The 18740-nt window shown below is 40.1% G+C and overlaps 2 protein-coding genes across 8 annotated transcripts; one reads left to right on the forward strand and one right to left on the reverse strand.

Moving 5' to 3' along the window:
* Positions 1-361: 361 nt before the first annotated feature.
* On the reverse strand, positions 362-6853 carry LOC124376610 (zinc finger protein 391-like). Its single transcript, XM_046835781.1, has 6 exons — positions 6388-6853; positions 3343-3434; positions 3074-3146; positions 2899-2988; positions 2691-2819; positions 362-1389 (listed from the first exon to the last, which is right to left on the reverse strand). The coding sequence occupies exons 1-6, from the start codon at positions 6788-6790 to the stop codon at positions 683-685; spliced, it is 1494 nt and encodes a 497-aa protein (XP_046691737.1). The 5' UTR covers positions 6791-6853; the 3' UTR covers positions 362-682.
* Positions 6854-11603: 4750 nt separating this feature from the next.
* On the forward strand, positions 11604-18655 carry LOC124376614 (zinc finger protein 525-like). 7 transcript variants are annotated; one of them, XM_046835792.1, is made up of 7 exons: positions 11604-12492; positions 15371-15451; positions 15627-15711; positions 16153-16273; positions 16354-16440; positions 16563-16679; positions 17337-18655. In XM_046835792.1, the coding sequence occupies exons 3-7, from the start codon at positions 15646-15648 to the stop codon at positions 18395-18397; spliced, it is 1452 nt and encodes a 483-aa protein (XP_046691748.1). In that variant the 5' UTR covers positions 11604-12492; positions 15371-15451; positions 15627-15645; the 3' UTR covers positions 18398-18655. The 7 variants fall into 7 exon arrangements, with proteins under 7 accessions (XP_046691748.1, XP_046691750.1, XP_046691747.1 ...); XM_046835794.1 differs by having other exon boundaries at positions 15371-15425; XM_046835791.1 differs by lacking the exon at positions 15371-15451.
* Positions 18656-18740: the final 85 nt, after the last annotated feature.

Here is an 18740-nt window from a genome sequence, read left to right on the forward strand (position 1 = left end):
GCTGATGAATGTGAATGCTGACTGCACCCCAGGAACCTCCTCACCCCACCCAAGTCAGTACAAGAAACTGGAATACATGTGAATTTTGCAGGGAGTAAAAGCTCAGGGGTTACTGACCAGAAGGTCGGGGGTTTAAACCCTTGTATTGCCAAGCTGCCATTTTTGGGCCCTAAAGCAAGGCCCTTAACCCTCTGTGCTCCAGGGGCACTGTATCATGGCTGACCCTGTACTCTGACCCTAGTTTCCAAGCAAGCTGAAATATGCGAAGGAAAGAATTTCACTGTGCTGTAATGTATATGTGACAAATACAGGCTCTTCTATTTATTCCGGATTGTATTAATGATGGAAACACCAGACAGAAGAAGATATGAAGACAGAGTTTAGCTGCCCGGTTTATTCAAGCAGCATGAATTACTAGTGAAAGTTTTCTGTAAAGAAGCTTTGGGACAAGTTCTAATGTTAAATGTTCTACAGAGATAAAATCCGTTTTGCGCTGATCGATTTACAGATCCAATTCAATCTCAAGGGTGAAAAAACAAATCAAATATAAATTAAAAAGCCACAGCATGTTGTGTCCTGAAGAGCTGAAAAATCTCATGATGTTAATATTGAGAATATTATGATCACACGTGAAACCATGAATCTGTATTAAACGAGATCTCTCGGGCAGGTAAGACTCTTCTCACACTGTGACACCTGACATGGCTTTTCTTGCATGAATGCGCTGGTGCGTATGGAACGTACTCTGCCAGGCAAAGCTCTTGCCGCACTGTGAGCACTGATACGGCTTCTCTTCTGTATGGATTTGTTGGTGAGTCTGAAGGTTACCCTTTTGGCTAAAACTCTTGCCACACTGTGAGCACTGATACGGCTTCTCCCCTGTGTGGATGCGCTGGTGCTTGTGGAGGTCGCTCTGGCGAGGAAAGCGTTTGCCGCACTCCTCACAGTGATGCGGTTTCTCCCCGGTGTGAATGCGCCGGTGCTGCTGGAGAGAGCTCTGGCGAGTAAAAGTCTTACCGCACTCCAAGCAGCGATGTGGCTTCTCGCCCGTATGAACCACCTGGTGCTGCTGGAGAGAGCTCTGGCGCGTGAAGTTCTTGCCGCACTGTGAACACTGATACGGTTTCTCTCCTGTGTGGGTGCGCTCGTGCGCTTTCAGGTTGCTCTTGTTGGTAAACCTATTCCCACACTGCACGCAGCAATAAACTTTGGTTGGGAAGGAGTCAGAAGGTATTTCTGGAGTAAATATTAGGTTCTGAATCTCTCCGGAGATCACCACTTTCTCATATTCGTCATTATGGGCTCTCCTAATGTGGCTTTCGAGGTCGGTTTGAGAAGTGTAGGACAAAGAACACCAGAAGCAGGAGACGACCTGTACGTCATCCATTTCTGGAGAAGAAAATGAGAACGATTAGATATGCATGGAATAAAAAGTTAGACAAACTCTAACTCCTGGCTGACCAAAAGCAATGGAAAGCATCATTGATATTCCTTGTAAACCTGTGCAAGAGCGAGATCTTCTGCTAACGTGACATGGCATGACGGAGCAGCTTTGACCACATGCCACATGTTCCTCATGCTGTTCTAGTCAGGTAATCCGCCAGCCCTACCTCGTCCATGAGTGGGAATACAGAGCTGCGTTCGTTCCTAGAGGTCGAGTGATAGCGGATATTACCGATAGAGATAGCTAAGTTGGATCTTCACACTGGACTGGCACACCTCAGTGTCACTTTATTATCAGCACATGGACTCTTTAATGACCATCACACTGGGACACTTTTCATCTGGACTACTGTCAATAGCCATATTCATCCCTTTCTGTCTTATTTTTGTGTGCGTGCGTGTGTGTGTGTGTGTGTGTGTGTGTGTCAGTCATAAAAAAAGCATTTACATTTGCGCCATTTTTTTTAATGGATACTGGGTAAAAAACAAACATAACACTCCATAAAAAATACTACTAAACCTTATTAAAATATTTAGAAAATACAAATAATTGTAAAATCAATGCTCTGGACTCTGGGGAGAAGCCGAAAGAAGAAGAAGAAGAAGAAGAAGAAGAGGAAATGCTATAGAAGTGATTTTTGTTAATTTCATCATTTACATTTTTAAATTAAGTTAATTTTATCTGTTAACTTTAGTTAATGAACAAACATGAACGAGCATGTTGACGTGTCTCACGTGTCAAAAGACATAGCATGTGGTGTCAGTAATTTGCCTCTAGAGGCCACTCTCGTACTGTATAATGATGAGGGATCTTCTCAACCACTCCAGAAACAGACTTGACCTGGAAAAACTATCGGTAAGGATTTTTGCTAACAGCCAATCAAATATCGGTGTCCCGATTAATCTGCAGAACTGATGTTCTGATCCACCTATTTAAGTAAACAAGGGAACAATCTGGATAAGACAAAGGATATGATAGACTTAATGGAAACCAAGACCCTGTCTCTATCTTCGCAAAGTATGTAGATGTAGTGGAGACGTTAGTACCTAATGATATACCTAGTGAGCTGAATTATACGTGTAACACAGAATCTTTTGAAGAAAAGCACAAAGCAGACTATATTTGGAAAAACTCAGGACCAGGATGCTATACGTGCTTCTGCAGTTAGTGGTGGTGTGGACCACCTGCTGTAAAGCTGTCTCATTTTTCTTGTGAGTTTTGGTGAGTGTTACAGTAGCAGCATTACCACAAACTGTTGTTGTACACATGCCACCTTCCTCGTCGGACTCTTCCTCTTTCACAAGCATGATTTTATATTTTTCATTCTGGTCGTCCAAAGAGCGACTGGGCAACACAGCGTTTGATGTTCCTTCACCTGGAAAATGCACTATTTACAGTTATTTCAAATCAATCTCTAAGGCACAGAATTAAATAGTTGCTTTTGTTTTTCTTACAGAGGTAATCTTCATCGTCAGGTTCTTCCTTTATTACAGGTTTCTTTCCATGTGCAGGTGTGACGTGTCCCTCAGTGCTCGCTGTTCCACCTGAAATTCCACAAACACGGTCTGGAACTGCAGTACAGAGATTTGTGAAGCTATTTCAGTCCCAAATGAAGTTTTGGTGACTTACAGAGGTGGCCTTTATCTGTATTGTCTTCCTTTTTAATAGGTTTGCGATGGTTTGTTCTCATGTCCTCAGACACCTATTGATCAAGGAGGAACATAAAAGACATGAAGGGTTATAGACCATGAAGATATCAGCGTATGATGGTCTGCTTGATTACACACCCTCGTCCTGGCTTTCATAAATAACATCTACTGTATCTGGTGGCGTTCCTCTAACATGAACAAAGTGAAAGACAAGACACACACAGGTGTGCCCTAACACCTAACACTTACCTGTGAGTGAGCAGGAGTGTGTAGAGGTTTTCCTGAAGGCCTCGGCAGCACCTCTGCTGCCTCCATTACAAACTGTCTAAAAGATCCAGAATCTGGAGAAATAAAACATAATTATCAAGCACAGAATTTCAGAATCAGCTTTATATAAACTAATTTAATATAAACTATGTTGATTCAATTATGAGGTAACCCAGGGGTTAAGGTGTAGGACTTCTGCTCTGAAGGTTGTGAGATTAGATCCCCTGAGCAAGGCTCTCAAGCCCAACCGTTCTGTTCTCATATAAAGGGAATAATTGTTAGTGGCTCTGTAAGACCTATATAACAATTCATCACAATTCATGATGTTCCACTACATTTTCTGTGGAGATTCCTTCAGCTATTCCTTCGGAGATTCCTTCAGTTCCTGGGGTGCAGTCAGCAGTCACATTCATAGCAAAGCTATTCAATACGGTTCAAAAGCTTTCACATCTTCCAATCCAAAGCAGATCTGGAACAGGTTTGGGTCTGCTAGTTTGAGTGAACTCCAGCATCCAAAACCTTTGTGCTAACAGTATGGAGAAGAAGCACATTTTGGTTGTTAAAGTTGGGTGTCCCAATAAATTTGGCCTTTTAGAAAAATGCATGTATTTTATTACTGAAATTACGCACAAGAACATCTGTGAAAACTGGACCCATTTAGTGCATTTAACTGCCATATGACATCAAAATGCAAATACAAATATATACATATAAAAATCATTAATAAAAATATAAAAATCAATTTAAAACGAAGGGAAACGCAGTGTACTTTGTTTTCTTTATGTTTTAGTTTAAAATGAACCCAAACTTCGGAAACTTTTCGTTTTCTTTGGTCAGCATCTTCTGTGTTACACGCACATTTCCAGCCCCACGTTTGTAAACGAGACCCCAGAGCGGTCCAGAGGTTAGCGGGTGGTGCGTCAGTAATAATGGTCTGTGGGGAAACACAGTGCTCTGTGTGTAGTTAAATTCAGTAAACGATGTATTTGCCTTTTTTCGTACTCGAATTACTCGATTTACTTGAGGACTGTTTTCAGCTCTCGTTTTATGACATGATGAATACTTGGTGTATTTACATCCTGTTTGCTGCAGTAATCTGTAATGAATAAAGCACTCGATTCATCTATCTGTTCTCCTGAGCTGCTGTTGTAATCATAAACACGGTCCTGTTCTCACCCCAGGGGTCGTCTTCACAATCTGAACGTCAGATATAATATATAATCCCCCCACACTTAAAACTTACATTTTTAGAATAGCTTTTATGTGATCTTTTTATTTTAGGATGAATTCTTATATGTTTATTTACTTATTAAATTGTTATTATTTTTATCAGTAATATTATTATTATTTTTTTTTTCAAGTCTTTATTTTTATTTCTTCTTTTATGCTTGGAAAGAGCTTCGAGCTGTTACTTTTTTTTTCTATATAAAATAAAGATATCATTCATAATCTAAATATTTATAACATAAACAAGATCAATAAGAATATTCATTATTAATATTAAAAATGTCATTTTCTAAAATCTGTATTAGATTGCATGCATGTCAGCTTATGACACAATAGTTTATATAAATTTCCCTAAAAATTAATTCTTATAAATTCCCAGTAAGGAAATCATTTGTGAAAAATTTTTACTAATCGGGTTTTTCCGGTCAGATGCCGAAATGTACAGAAGTCCTAAAAAACTATGCTCTATAATATCTATTTTTCTTCTTGTGATCACGTTGAGAAATGTTTAAGTAATTTAGCGTAGATCAGCTTTACTTAGCGTTAAAACAGCCAATATCCTCCAGCATTATTAATTATTCAGCATCAGCATTCGGGGGAGTGGAGGCTCAATGGGTTAGGCTCAGGGGTTTAAGCCCCGGTATCGCCAAGCTGCCACTCTTGGGCCCTTGAGCAAGGCCCTTAACCCTCTGTGCTCCAGGGGCGCTGTATCATGGCCGACCCTAAGCTCTGACCCCAGCTTCTGAGCATGCTGGGATAAGCGAAGAACGAATTTCACTGTGATGTAATGTATATGTGACAAATAAAGTCTATTCTATTCCATTTGAGCAGTATTCCCCAACAATCTTAATATAGGAGCAAAACTTTCTTTCGGCTTCTCCCGTTAGGGGGCGCTACAGCGGATCATGAGGTAAATGAGATTTTACAAATAGAGGAGGAATCTCAGAGAAATATGTAAATGATCAAAGTAAAACAGTGAGATTTTTGGATTTGAGCTTGAGCTTGCTGACGTCAGTGAACTTGTGCCACTGCTGTTTCAGATGTTCCTCCTAAGAGCTGGTAGGAGCTGCTGACTGACTGCAATCAAGCTGTTTTTGCTGCTTTCTCATTAGAATTAGAATTGTAATGGTATTAACATGATAACCAGCTTAACTACACCTATATAACAACAACAACACAGCAATACTATTTACTATTTACTAATAATCAGCAAATATTCAATTACATCACAATTTGAGCCACGTGTCCACACAGAGACGAACTCTCAGAATCCTCTCGAGATCTCCACATCATGTAACATAGTTTGATCAGTGAATAGTTTTCTGTGCACAAGATCATCACAGATGATAACCGTGATCATTATAACATTCTCGTGATCACGACAAAGAAACTTTTCACCAAGAAGAATTCTGTCGTGATCACAAGAACACAAGAAAGAAGAAAAAGCTTGTTCCTCTGATCAGAAGTAAAATAAAAGGTTCTATATTTGAGAAGCAGATCCTCCACTGTGATTATAGTTATGAATAATAAATAATAATAAAACATGACAATGCAGCTAATGACTAATTATAACAATTCTCTCCTTATTGTGACTCTTCTATTCTTCTGGGAAGATGTTTTAGATTTTGTGGAGATTCATACAGGTGTTAATCAGTCAGGTAGTGATGGAGGTGAGAAGGTTAAAGGAACACCTCATAACCATAGCTCTATAGCAGGAGATCTTCCACTCCAACCCATGTTCAGGGTTGTTTCATCACAAATGAGACAGATGTGCACAATCTTCTTGGTGAGTGAAGTTACCTGGAGAGCTGGAAGTGTCCTCCACCCTGAAGACCCGCGGGTTGTTGTCTGGAGGTTTCTCATAGCCGAGGTAAAGAGTGGGATAGGGGTTGTTCTTGGTTGGTTGTTGATCCACAAAGTGAAAAGAGCAGACGTACAGCGTTTTAGGAGGCTTTTTTAAATTCAGGTTTTGGAGCCAGTGTCGTTTCGCTTCGTCTTCTTTCGGAAGTCGGTGAAATCTGTATCTTCTCTCGCAGGTACATTCAGAGCGAACTTTGGGTTTGTGAATAAAACACTGCTCTCTGAGCCACAGATTCAGCTTCGTCTGGTTATACGTGCAACCCCGAACAGCACACGTCGTTCCCGAGCTTTTTAACGCCATGTGATCATATTTACCTCCAGACCTGAAAAACAAAACGCACATCAACACTCCACACTGCCGTCTGTCCAGAGCAGTCAGTACTGCTACTATGGTTACTACTTCCGGCGGAAGTTCTACCCATAACGGTTTATTTACAGCAGCGCCCCCAGGAAACAGGTGGATACACACGTCTCTTCACTCTACAGCGGATAGAACAGAAGTCCAACATGCATTATAATATTTCTTTCTTGTTTGCTCCTAAACACGACATGATACACACTGTTCCCTCCTGATCAGTACTTCATTTTTTATGTGAATTTGGCATAAGAGCATGTCCCAGATGCAGCATCATGGATAAGAACCATAACTGTTTTTGGCAGTGGATGTTCTCAACATAAAGAAAGCAGTTTTCCTCGTTATCACGACTTCATTTCCCCTGTGTACCCTCTGTAACAAATGCTTATTATCCATGAGGCTGTGATGATGCTGCGTCTGGGACATGCTCTGATGCCGAACACAGAAAATTTCATTACTGTTTTAAGTTTCAAGTTTAAGTATTAATCTTTTTTTTTTTTTTTTTTGGGGGTTCGAGGGTGGATTTTGGAGTTGCCTTGACAACTGGTACAAGCGGAAGGTTTTCTTTGTGCAGGTGTCCAGACCACAAACTGCTCAGCGGAACTGAATGTGGAAATGAGGTGTGACTATCCATCCGTACTTGAAAAATGCAGAACCTCAAGCTATGAGTCTGTAGGAATCCCTGAAGCCTGACGTGACCTTACATTTGCTCCTCCACCGACCTAAATAAGTCAGTGCGCCAAAACTGCTGCTATTTTGTCACCAAGCTCCTCCTCACACGTGTAACATGATCTCACATCTCACCCACCCTACATCCTGCAGACTTCACCTTCTTCCCAAATATGATCCAGTTTAAAGGTCACTGTTTGACACTGTTGTCTAACCCTACTTCTAGAATAAGGGATAACCTCAGCAATGATGAAACTGTAATTTAAGGATAGTTGTAATTGTGGGTAAGGATGAGGTTCCTCTCAAGATTTCTTCCTCATGCCTGATCTCAGGGAGTTTTTCCTTCACCACAGTCACCATTACAGTGGTGCTCATTAGGGATACTACACTGAAGTTATATTTAAAGTTATAAATTACAGTTGTAATCTTTAATTTAAGAAAAAGAAAGAAGCTTCGTACTTCAAGTCAAGTCAAGAAGCTTTTATTGTTATTTCTACTATATATTGCTGCTGCAGCACATGGTGCTATATTAAACAACATAGAGCTACATCACACAACATAAAACTACATAACAGAACACAGAGTTAAGGACTAAAGTAAATGTCCTTGCCACATAAAGTGCATCGTGTACACCCGAGTGCAAACAGTGCAGACAAAATAGATTAGATTAGATTAGATTAGATTAGATTCAAATGTATTGTCATTGTGCAAGGTACATGAACAGAGCCATGAAATGCTGTTAGCATCTAACCAGATGTGCACAAGTGACTTATTTACAATAAATAACAGCAGATAAATAGGTTATGAGGTCCATATATACAGGGATGAGGGTGAATAATGTACAATCTTTGCACAGTATATTGTATATGATATATATATATATATATATATATATATATATATATATATATATATATATATATATATATATATATATATATAGTAATATACAGTACAATATACAATATACTGTGCAAAGATTATATACTCAAATGACTTGATATAGTTATGTACATGTATGAATGTATGTGTGATACAGTATATACAGTATAAATATGGGTGGAATGTACAGTAGTGCAAATGTGAATTATGGATGGTGTGAAAAGAAATGTGTAGTGGATTAACAGTGCAAAATACACAGAAAATTACAATCCAGTATTAAATCAGCTGTTCAGTGCTGTTCTGTTCAGAACAGCTACAGCTATTCTTCAGTCTATTGTGCATCTCTGAGGCACCTGTAGCATCTGGCCGATAGGAGAAGGGTGAATAGTCCATTGTTGGGGTAAGAGGTATCTTTGATGATGCCCCTCGCCCTTTGCAGACAGCATTTACAGTAAATGTTTTCCAAAGTGGGAAGCTGGGTGCCGATGATTGGTTGGGCAGTTTTCACCACCCTCTGAAGGGCTTTACGGTCTGAAGCAGTGCAGCAGCTGTACCACACTGAGATGCAGTTAGTGAGAATGCTCTCAATGGTACAGCAGTAAAAGGTCTCCAGTATCCTGTAGCACAAACAGGAGTTTTTAAGTCTCCTCAGAAAAAACAGGCGCTGTTGTACCTTTCTGATCAGGATACAAGGGTACAGAGACCAGGTGAGATCCTCAGAGATGTGGACTCCAAAGAACTTGAAATCTGGGTACACGCTCAACAGCAGCTCAGTTGATGTGAATGGGAGCGTGAGTGTGATTGGCGGCTAGTCTAAATTCCACAATGATCTCTTTCGTCTTCTTGGTGTTTCAGGTTATTGTCCTCACGCCATGCTACTAGGTGCTGGATCTCCTCCCTGTAAGCCTCTGATCAGGCCTACCACCATGGTGTCATCTCCAAACTTTACAATGCTGTTTGAGGCATAGGCAGGTATGCAGTCATAGGTGAAAAGGGAGTATAGGAGAGGAGACAAAACATACTCTGTCTCGTCTCACTGACACATGGATAAAACCAAATGAGTACTATTATCTCACGGAGCAGACGTCACTCATATATATATATATATATATATATATATATATATATGTCTATATGTCTAAGATTTTAGAAAAGATTGTGTCTGTAGAGTTCTGTTCCTTCTTACAAGAAATCAATATCTTCTTTGAAGAGTTTCAGTCAGGTTTCAGGCTCCATCATAGCACAGAAACTGCTCTAGATAAAATCACTAATGACCTGTTCTTAGTTTTAGACCAAGGTTTCATCTCTCTGTTAGTTTTACTATATTTGTGCTGCATTCAACACTATAGATCATGATCTTCTCCTAAATCGCCTACAAACATTGGCATTCAGAAACAGGCATTAAGCTGGTTTAAATCCTATTTGTCTGATCAGTACCATTTTCTAGATTTAAATGGAGAACTATCAGATTAATGCAAGTAAATTATGGGATGCCACAAGGTCCAGTTTTAGGACCCCTGCTTTTCACAATATACTTGCTTCCCTTGAAAAATATAATTAGAAGGTATCAGCTTTCACTATTTTGCTGATGATACCCAGCTATATTTCTCATCAAAACGAGTCGAAACATCTCAATTGGCTCGGTTAACTGAGTGTTTTGGAGAATTAAATAATTGGATGATGCATAACTTTCTATTATTAAATTCTGATAAAACCAGTACACAGAAGCTCCAGCATTTTAACCTGCGTTTAGAAAGCATGTACTGTAAATCAATGGTGGGCCGTCAGGGCCAGCAAGGCCTTCTGCTGGCCGAAACACTATCAGAAGCACTGACCTACATTTACAACCGAAATTCTAATATTTGTTCCATGAAATTGTATTGATTTATTCCCAACAGTTTATTCTCTTCATTTCATAGTGTTTCTCTCGGCTGCACTGCTTCCAGTACGTGTATGTGGATGTTCGATTATTTGTCCAATCAGAATTCAACCTCTATGTGCTGCCATGTCAATCTAATCTGCCCAGAGCCTTCAGAAATAGTGCGGCCTATGTACCTTAGACTATATTAGCAATGGGTCTGTTTCTTTATGTCTGTAGCTCTGAACACATTATTACATCTGAGGTAGACATTTTACATCCACAATGGCTGACAGAAGAAGAGAAATTTATTTGGTCTCAGACATTCTTAAAAATCAATTTTCAAGGGCAGATTTTTCCAGAAAAGCTAGACATCGTGAGAGGTCAGCCAACCCTGAAGCTAGCTTGTCTCAGCCCGGGAAAGGGTTTGTTCTCCACTTCCAGACCAGTGAATATGAGCGGTACCACTGGATTACAACCTCTGACGAGCGATGTACATTATGTAAGTATGCATTGAGTCTGCATCTCTGGTGAGTAGGATGTATTTTATTTATTTATTTATTTGTTTTTTGTCATGTTATTAGACAAATATTGATTGTGAACTGCTCCAGATGTTGTAGGTGCACAGTTGTGGTTGTAGTGTAGAGGTTTGGAGTGTAACTGGGTTTGTTGGTTTAGTAAACTGGTTTTCACCTCCAGATGTGAAATGTCTCTCTGTAATGCACGTGTTGTTATATTGTTTTTTTTGTGTAGTATTGATGATTTCTGTAATTGCATCGTGATAGTGGTGGAATTAAGAGGTGGAATAAGCTGGTAAGTCCCCACTGAAGGCCCAGGTACCAAATGCACGGCTTGGCACTGCTGTAACTACTACTTCAACAGTAAAAGACCTGAGAGTTATTTTAGACACAAACTTGTCTTCTGGAAATCAAATCACCTACATTACAAAAACAGGCTTCTTCCACCTTAGAAATATTTATTTATGCAATATGTTTAAGAAACATGTCTATATCTGATGCAGAGAAGCTCGTCCATGTGTTCATGACCTCCAGACTGGACTACTGTAATGCATTACTAGGTGGATGTCCTGCATCATTAATAAACAAGCTTCAGTTTGTCCAGAATGCAGCACTCAGAGTCTCACAAGGTCGAGAAAATATCACCATATAACCCCAATCTTCTCATCCCTACACTGGCTACCTGTCAAATCCACTACAAACTACTGCTTCTTACCTACAAAACACTAAATGGTTTATCTCCATGTATCTCTCCAGTCTTCTAACACGCTACAATCCATCACGCTCCCTGAGATCTCAAAACTCTGGACTTCTAGTAGTTTCTAGAATAGCAAAGTCCACTAAAGGCGGTAGAACATTCTCACATTTAGCTCCTAAACGTTTATTATTATGTGTTTTCTACTAATAAAGAAAGAGTTAATAAATATTGGCACCCCAAAACACACACCAGGAATAAAACTTCATGCCAGCAGTCCACTACAGGGGCACCAGAAGAACATTTAAACAAAGAACAAAATTCATGTTTTCCAAAAAAAGGTGATTTCTGGAGATGAACCAGATCACTTCAAGGCTGATTGACAAAACTGCTTTTAAACTGAAATGATTATATAAATAAATCCTTTTTTATTTTATCAGTATCAGTATATTGTTTGGTTTCTGCAACATTTTTAGCCCAACTAGTGGAGAACATCTTTGAAGATTTTTACAAAGTATTTTAGCTTCGTTTGGATAAACGAACTGTTTGGATGCCGGAGTGTGTAAAGCTGTTCTTCATGCTAAGGAAGGATTTTTCACTGAAAATAAAATAAAGTCTGGGCATTTCTAAATTTTATTTGGTCAGAGTGAATCTTCAGAACATTACAGTTTGTTATATAGAAATAAAGGAATCTGCATGTGTCTTTTAAGCACCATAACACTCAGTATTTATACACTTTTCACACACATTGTAGGTCTTTGTACTTTATATATTTAAATTGACAATAAAGTGACTTGAAAAACATTTACAGGAAAGTGTTGGGGTTTTCCCATTATAATAACTGAGCTGCAATACCCGCACTTCTCCATCAGTAGGCGCTGTAAACATAATCTCTACTGTAAACACAGCAGAGAAGAAGACAAGCTGCAGCTTTCTGTTTATTATCATTATGTTATATATATTTGCTGTCTGATCTTAATGCTGTTTGACTGAAACTACTTATATTATATCCAATCTTGGTTTTGTCGGTGTTGAAGGATTTTCAGTACATTATTGATATAAAACCGAGGTAAGTTCAGACTGATCTGCTGTGACACACACACACACACACACACACACACAGAATGGTTCAGCTATCATTGTGTTTCATTAAAAATAAAACATACAAAGTTATTTATATTTGAATATTTGCTGTTTATGGTGTTGATTAGAGAACAAACCATAAACATTACATCATTATTACATTGTGTTTTTCTCATATATATATATAATTTTTTTTTGTATGTATATATATTTTTTGTATATATATATATATATATATATATATATATATATATATATATATATATATATATATACAGTACAGACCAAAAGTTTGGACACACCTTCTCATTCAAAGAGTTTTCTTTATTTTCATGACTATGAAAATTGTAGATTCACACTGAAGGCATCAAAACTATGAATGAACACATGTGGAATTATATATGGAATTATATACATAACAAAAATGTGAAACAACTGAAAAATGTCACATTCTAGGTTCTTCAAAGTAGCCACCTTTTGCTTTGATTACTGCTTTGCACACTCTTGGCATTCTCTTGATGAGCTTCAAGAGGTAGTCACCTGAAATGGTCTTCCAACAGTCTTGAAGGAGTTCCCCGAGAGATTCAATTCAATTCAATTCATTTTTATTTGTATAGCGCTTTTAACAATGAACATTGTCTCAAAGCAGCTTTACACAGATAATGTGGTGATTAAACATAAATATGTTCTTTGTAAGTATGTTTGTCCCTGATGAGCAACTGTGGCAAGGAAAAACTCCCCGAGATGGCATAAGGAAGAAACCTTGAGAGGAACCAGACTCAAGAGGGAACCCATCCTCATCTGGGTTGCACCAAATGTCCATTTGAAGCAGATATACAATGTTGTGGGGTACAGTGATGATGATCAGAAGCAAACTGCACTCGAGTCAGTGCAGCAGACCGCCGACACCAACTACAGTCCAATCCGTCCTCAAAGCACCCGTTCTACTCCGAATTAAGAGACCGTCCCGAGCTGCACAGAAGTGTGAAGATCCAAGGAGGGAGAGGGGCAGGAACACTGGTCACTGGAGCCTCAGGAGCATGTTTAACTCGACCGAAAGAGAGAGAGAGAGAGAGAGAGAGAGAGAGAGAGAGAGAGGGTGACGGGAAGAGAAGGATATGGATTATTAAGTGTAACTATTGGTGTATGAAAGTTAATGTCACTGTGCAGTTTGGACTCCGGCAAGACTCGCTATGGCAGCATAACTAAAAGGGAGAACCAGAAGGTAACACAGACATGAGGGATCTCTGGGATAAGAGACGACCCACCACACCACCGTCAACAAACCTGAGTGAACGTGTGAATGTGAGGGGACGACAGCATACAAATATACCAGTTCACCAAACACTCTATATCCATGTTCCCTCCAGATCTGAGCCTTTACCTAAGAGAAATCTACTGATAAAAGGCTTGACTAAATAAATAAGTTTTCAACCTCGACTTGAACACTGAGACTGTGTCTGAGTCCCGAACACTGGAAGGCTGTTCCATAACTGTGGGGCTTTATAAGAGAAAGATCTGCCCCCTGCTGTAGTCTTCATTATTTGAGATGCTTGGCACTTGTTGGCCCTTTTGCCTTCACTCTGCGGTCCAGCTCACCCCTAAACCATCTCGATTGGGTTCAGGTCCGGTGACTGTGGAGGCCAGGTCATCTGGCGCAGCACCCCATCACTCTCCTTCTTGGTCAAATAGCCCTTGATGCCTTCAGTGTGACTCTACAATTTTCATAGTCATGAAAATAAAGAAAACTCTTTGAATGAGAAGGTGTGTCCAAACTTTTGGTCTGTACTATGTGTATATATATATATATATATATATATATATATATATATATATATATAATATGAAAACCGTTATGCACAAAAAAATGCATGAAATCTATGTAATGAGGTGAATATCGATGCTTCTGCTGAAGATGATTTATGTGGAGGTGCAGTTGTGGCTCCAGTGAAAGGAGACGTGTTGAATTGTGTTCATTGGGTTTCTTGCTTTAGTGATGATGTTCATTGTGACTGTATGAGATCCTGTGAGTGATGCAGCTCTGATCTACTGCACTTCTTTATTATACTGATGGTTTCTGTAGATGTAGCATTGTAATGATGGGATTAAATGGCGGATTGATTCAGGTAGAACATCACTGAAGGCCGAGGGGGAAACACACGACTTGATACTGATATATTTATGTATATATGTATATCAGTTGCAATATTCTAAAACCATTCATGACATTCCAAAGCTCATTTGCATACAGCAATGCCCACAAAACTCCATAAAAGGTAATGTGTGCATACAGTGACATGAACTAAGTTAAAGTCTAAATGAAGTGGAAGTTATTTAAACAAAAAAATTATAACCTCCACCTTAACCTCTGCTCTTCTGAGAAGATGATCCACTATTTTTCCACTATAACACAATGTATGTTAGTAAAGTCATGTACTGATGTAGGTGAGGTGTGGAGGCCCTGTGTGCAGTAAATAGGGTTGGAGCTTTATAGCAGGAGATCTTTCACATCTTCCAACCCCTGGAACGCAGATCTTCATGGAGCTGATTTTGTGCACAGGGATTAGGTTTGGGTCTCCTAGTTGAAGTGATATGGCTGGAAAAGTCAGGTGTTCTAATAGTTTTGTCCACATAGTGTGTGTGTGTGTGTGTGTGTGTGTGTGTGTGTGTGCGTGTGCGTGTGCGTGTGCGTGTGTGTGTGCGTGTGTGTGTGCGTGTGTGTGTGTGCGTGTGTGTGTGTGTGTGTGTACATACACCATATTGCCAAATGTATTTGCTCGTCTGCCTTTACTTGCAAATGAACTTGAGTAACATCTGATTCTTAATCCATCCGATTTAATATGATGTTGTCAAACCCTTTGCAGCTATAACAGCTTCAACTCTTCTGGGAAGACTTTCCACAAGGCTTAGGAGTGTGAGGTCAGACACTGATGTTGGACGAGAAGGTCTGGATGTGTGTGTGTGTGTGTGTGTGTGTGTGTGTGTGTGTGTGTGTGTGTGTGTGTGTGTGTTTTGCCACTCCAGTTGTGAATTGTGAGTCCTCTGTTTTCCCCTCCATGAGATGTTCTCTAAAAAAAATACCAGATTTTTGCTCACTCTTTTCTTAACCACTTTTTGCAGATTATTGGTTTGAAGGTCGATGATGGAATCAGCAGAGGCACAACTGGGCTGCAGAAATCCTCCACACACTCCTGTTTACACACAGGTAAATGTTATGGATGTAGATATAGTGATAAGAACTCTGCAGTATCTGTAAATTGGCCATCAACCATTGCAGCTTCTTAACTCCTTTAGTTGAATTGATCATTATAATTGTTAGTTTTTAGTACATATCAATTTCAATTGAAGGATCTCACCAGGTCTCAGCAGGGTCTCAGGTGGGTCTAGGGCGGTCTCAGTGGGTTTTAGGTGGTTCTTGGGTGTGTTTTAGCTGGGTCTCACAGGGATCTCAGGTGGGTCCCAGTGGGGTCTAAGGGTGCTCTCACCAGGTCTCAGCGGGGTCTTAGGAGGGTCTAAACAGGGTTTCAACATGTTTCTTCAGTATTTAAAATGTGTGTGGGGGCAAAAATATCGATGAGACTTTCATACACATGGAAGATCTGTTTGCACAATTATTACTTTGCTGAATAAGTATTTTTCTTCATAGCTTTTGGAAGATGTGCAGACAGAAACCTGTGGAGAAACATCAGGCTCTGAGGGACACCACAGCCCCGTAGACAATCAGAAACGCATAAAAAAAGAAGAATATGATGATGAGGACTTTCTCTGTAACTTCTCTCATTTTAGTGATCATTTGTGATACTGTTTATACACAGTCGTGGTGTAAATTAATCTGATGGGCTTTCAGGTGGATGGAGCTCTGTGGGGGACGTTACACTTAGGGACATACAGGAACATGTAATAAAGGAAGAAGCAGACGATGAAGACTACCACTGTAAGATATCAGGGAGTAGTAGAGTCTTGAGCTCCATACTACTACTTCAGGGAATATACTAGATCGTGTGTGTGTGTGTGTGTGTATAAAACACAGTTTTGATGTGGATAATGGAATTTCAGGTGAAGGAACATCTGTGGGCCAAATCAACCCTGCGGAGGACCTGCATGGTGGGAATAAGGATATAAAAGATGAAGACACACATGAAGAAGGCTACATATGTACTGCAACAGTCTGTGGTAATGTTCAGTTTTAAGTTTCATTGGTTCAAATACTTTCCCAACTTTTCTTAGCTCATGAATATGTTGAGCTAATTTATTGTCTCAGGAGCTCCTGGTGCCACAACTCCACCTGACTGTATTAAACTGTAGAAAGGACGTTCCTCAGAATCACACACTCCGGTGCTCATGATTTTTCTCACTTTCTTGTGTTTGTATTGTTTTTTTGATTCATAATCACAATCTTGGTGTCACCCAGATGAGGATGGGTCTGTTCTTCTCAAGGTTTCGCTCTCATACCATCTAAGAGAGTATTTCCCCCACCACAGTCACCCCAGGCTTCATCATTGGGAATAAATATGGGGAGGTGGTAGCTTAGTGGTTAAGGCGCTAGACTAAGGCGTTGGACTTTGGATCGGAAGGTTCAAATCCCAGCCACACCAAGCTGCCACTTCCCTGCCCCTGAGCAAGGCTCTTAACCCCAGATCTGTATGAATATATAAATGTAAGTTGCTCTGGATAAGTGCATCTGCCAAATGCCATAAATGTTAATACACATACTTCACTTATTAAAATTTTAGTTCTATAATTCTTACATTCTGTAACGCTGCTTTGGGACAAAGTCAATTTAATTGAATTGAATCATGCTGAGTTTATTATTATTTTTCTTTGTTTCAGAAATGAACCCTTCCCAGTTACAAGACTTCTCCTGCTCCTGGTGTTCACTTCCCTGCCCATCTGAACTTTCCCTCCGGAAGCACATCAGAAGATTGCACTATAAAGAACATCAGCGGAAATATGAGAACCTGAAGACTAAGACCTCTGATGAAGAAGTGCAGAAAGACATCTTTCCCTGTTCTGTGTGTGGGAAGAGTTTTTCCCAGCAGAGTAACCTACACCGACACCTTCGTGTTCACACTGGAGAAAAACCCCATAGCTGCTCAGAGTGTGGAAAAGCCTTTGCCCACAAGTGCAACCTGCAGAGACACGAGCGCCTTCACGGCGGAGGACCGAAGTACGAGTGCTTGGAGTGCGGGAAGAGTTTCGCCCAGCCAAGTTACCTCCAGCAGCACCAGGTCATCCACAGAGGAGAGAAACCGTATCGGTGCTCAGAGTGCGGCAAGAGCTTCATCCGCCAGAGCGATCTCCAGCAGCACCGAGTCGTCCACACGGGAGAAAAGCCACACCGCTGCTTGGACTGCGGCAAAAGTTTTATACGCCAGAGCAATCTCATCCGGCATCGACGCGTTCACACGGGGGAGAAACCCTATTACTGCTCCGAGTGTGGAAAAACCTTCGCTCAGCAAAGTTATCTCCAGCAGCACCAGCGTGTCCACACCGGAGAGAAGCCGTATCGGTGCTCCGAGTGTGGCAAGAGTTTTATCCGCCACAGTAACCTCCAGGATCATCTTCTGGTTCACACTATGGTGAAGCCATATCGCTGCTCACAGTGTGGGAAGAGCTTTACCCGGCAGAATGAACTCCAGACACACCAGCGCATACACACCGGAGAGAAACCCTATCATTGCTCCGAGTGCGGCAAGAGTTTCAGAGGCAAGAGGCATCTCCGAGCACACCAGGTCATCCACACGGCCGAGAAGACCTATTACTGCTCATTGTGTAGGAAGAGCTTTCATCAGCATACTGGTCTCCAAAACCACCTCTGCCTGCACACAGGAGACACGCCGTACCACTGCTTCACTCTGTGGGATGAGTTTTATCCCACAGAGCGCTCTTAAAAAACTGACCTTACATCATACTTGTCATACCTTTCATTATTATTATGAACATTTTAAAACAGTTATAATTTTTTGATATTTTAATATATTTGAGATAAGTGTACTTACATTCAGCTTCTGTTCCATGAATTTGGAAATCCAAATGATCATACTTGCACGATTTTTTTTTTTTTTAAGTGTGTAGTTATACAATTACTGTAAATATGTATATAAATGTATATATGTATATTTATATATCTATAAATATCTATATCTATATATTAGTATACTGTGTATTTATATTGTTTCTCTCTTCATTCACTTAACCCTGAAAAGTCATCTGTCAATCAATCGGCATAGCTGT

This window comes from Silurus meridionalis, chromosome 23 (genome assembly GCF_014805685.1).
Source record: "Silurus meridionalis isolate SWU-2019-XX chromosome 23, ASM1480568v1, whole genome shotgun sequence".
NCBI classification, from domain to species: Eukaryota; Metazoa; Chordata; class Actinopteri; order Siluriformes; family Siluridae; genus Silurus; species Silurus meridionalis.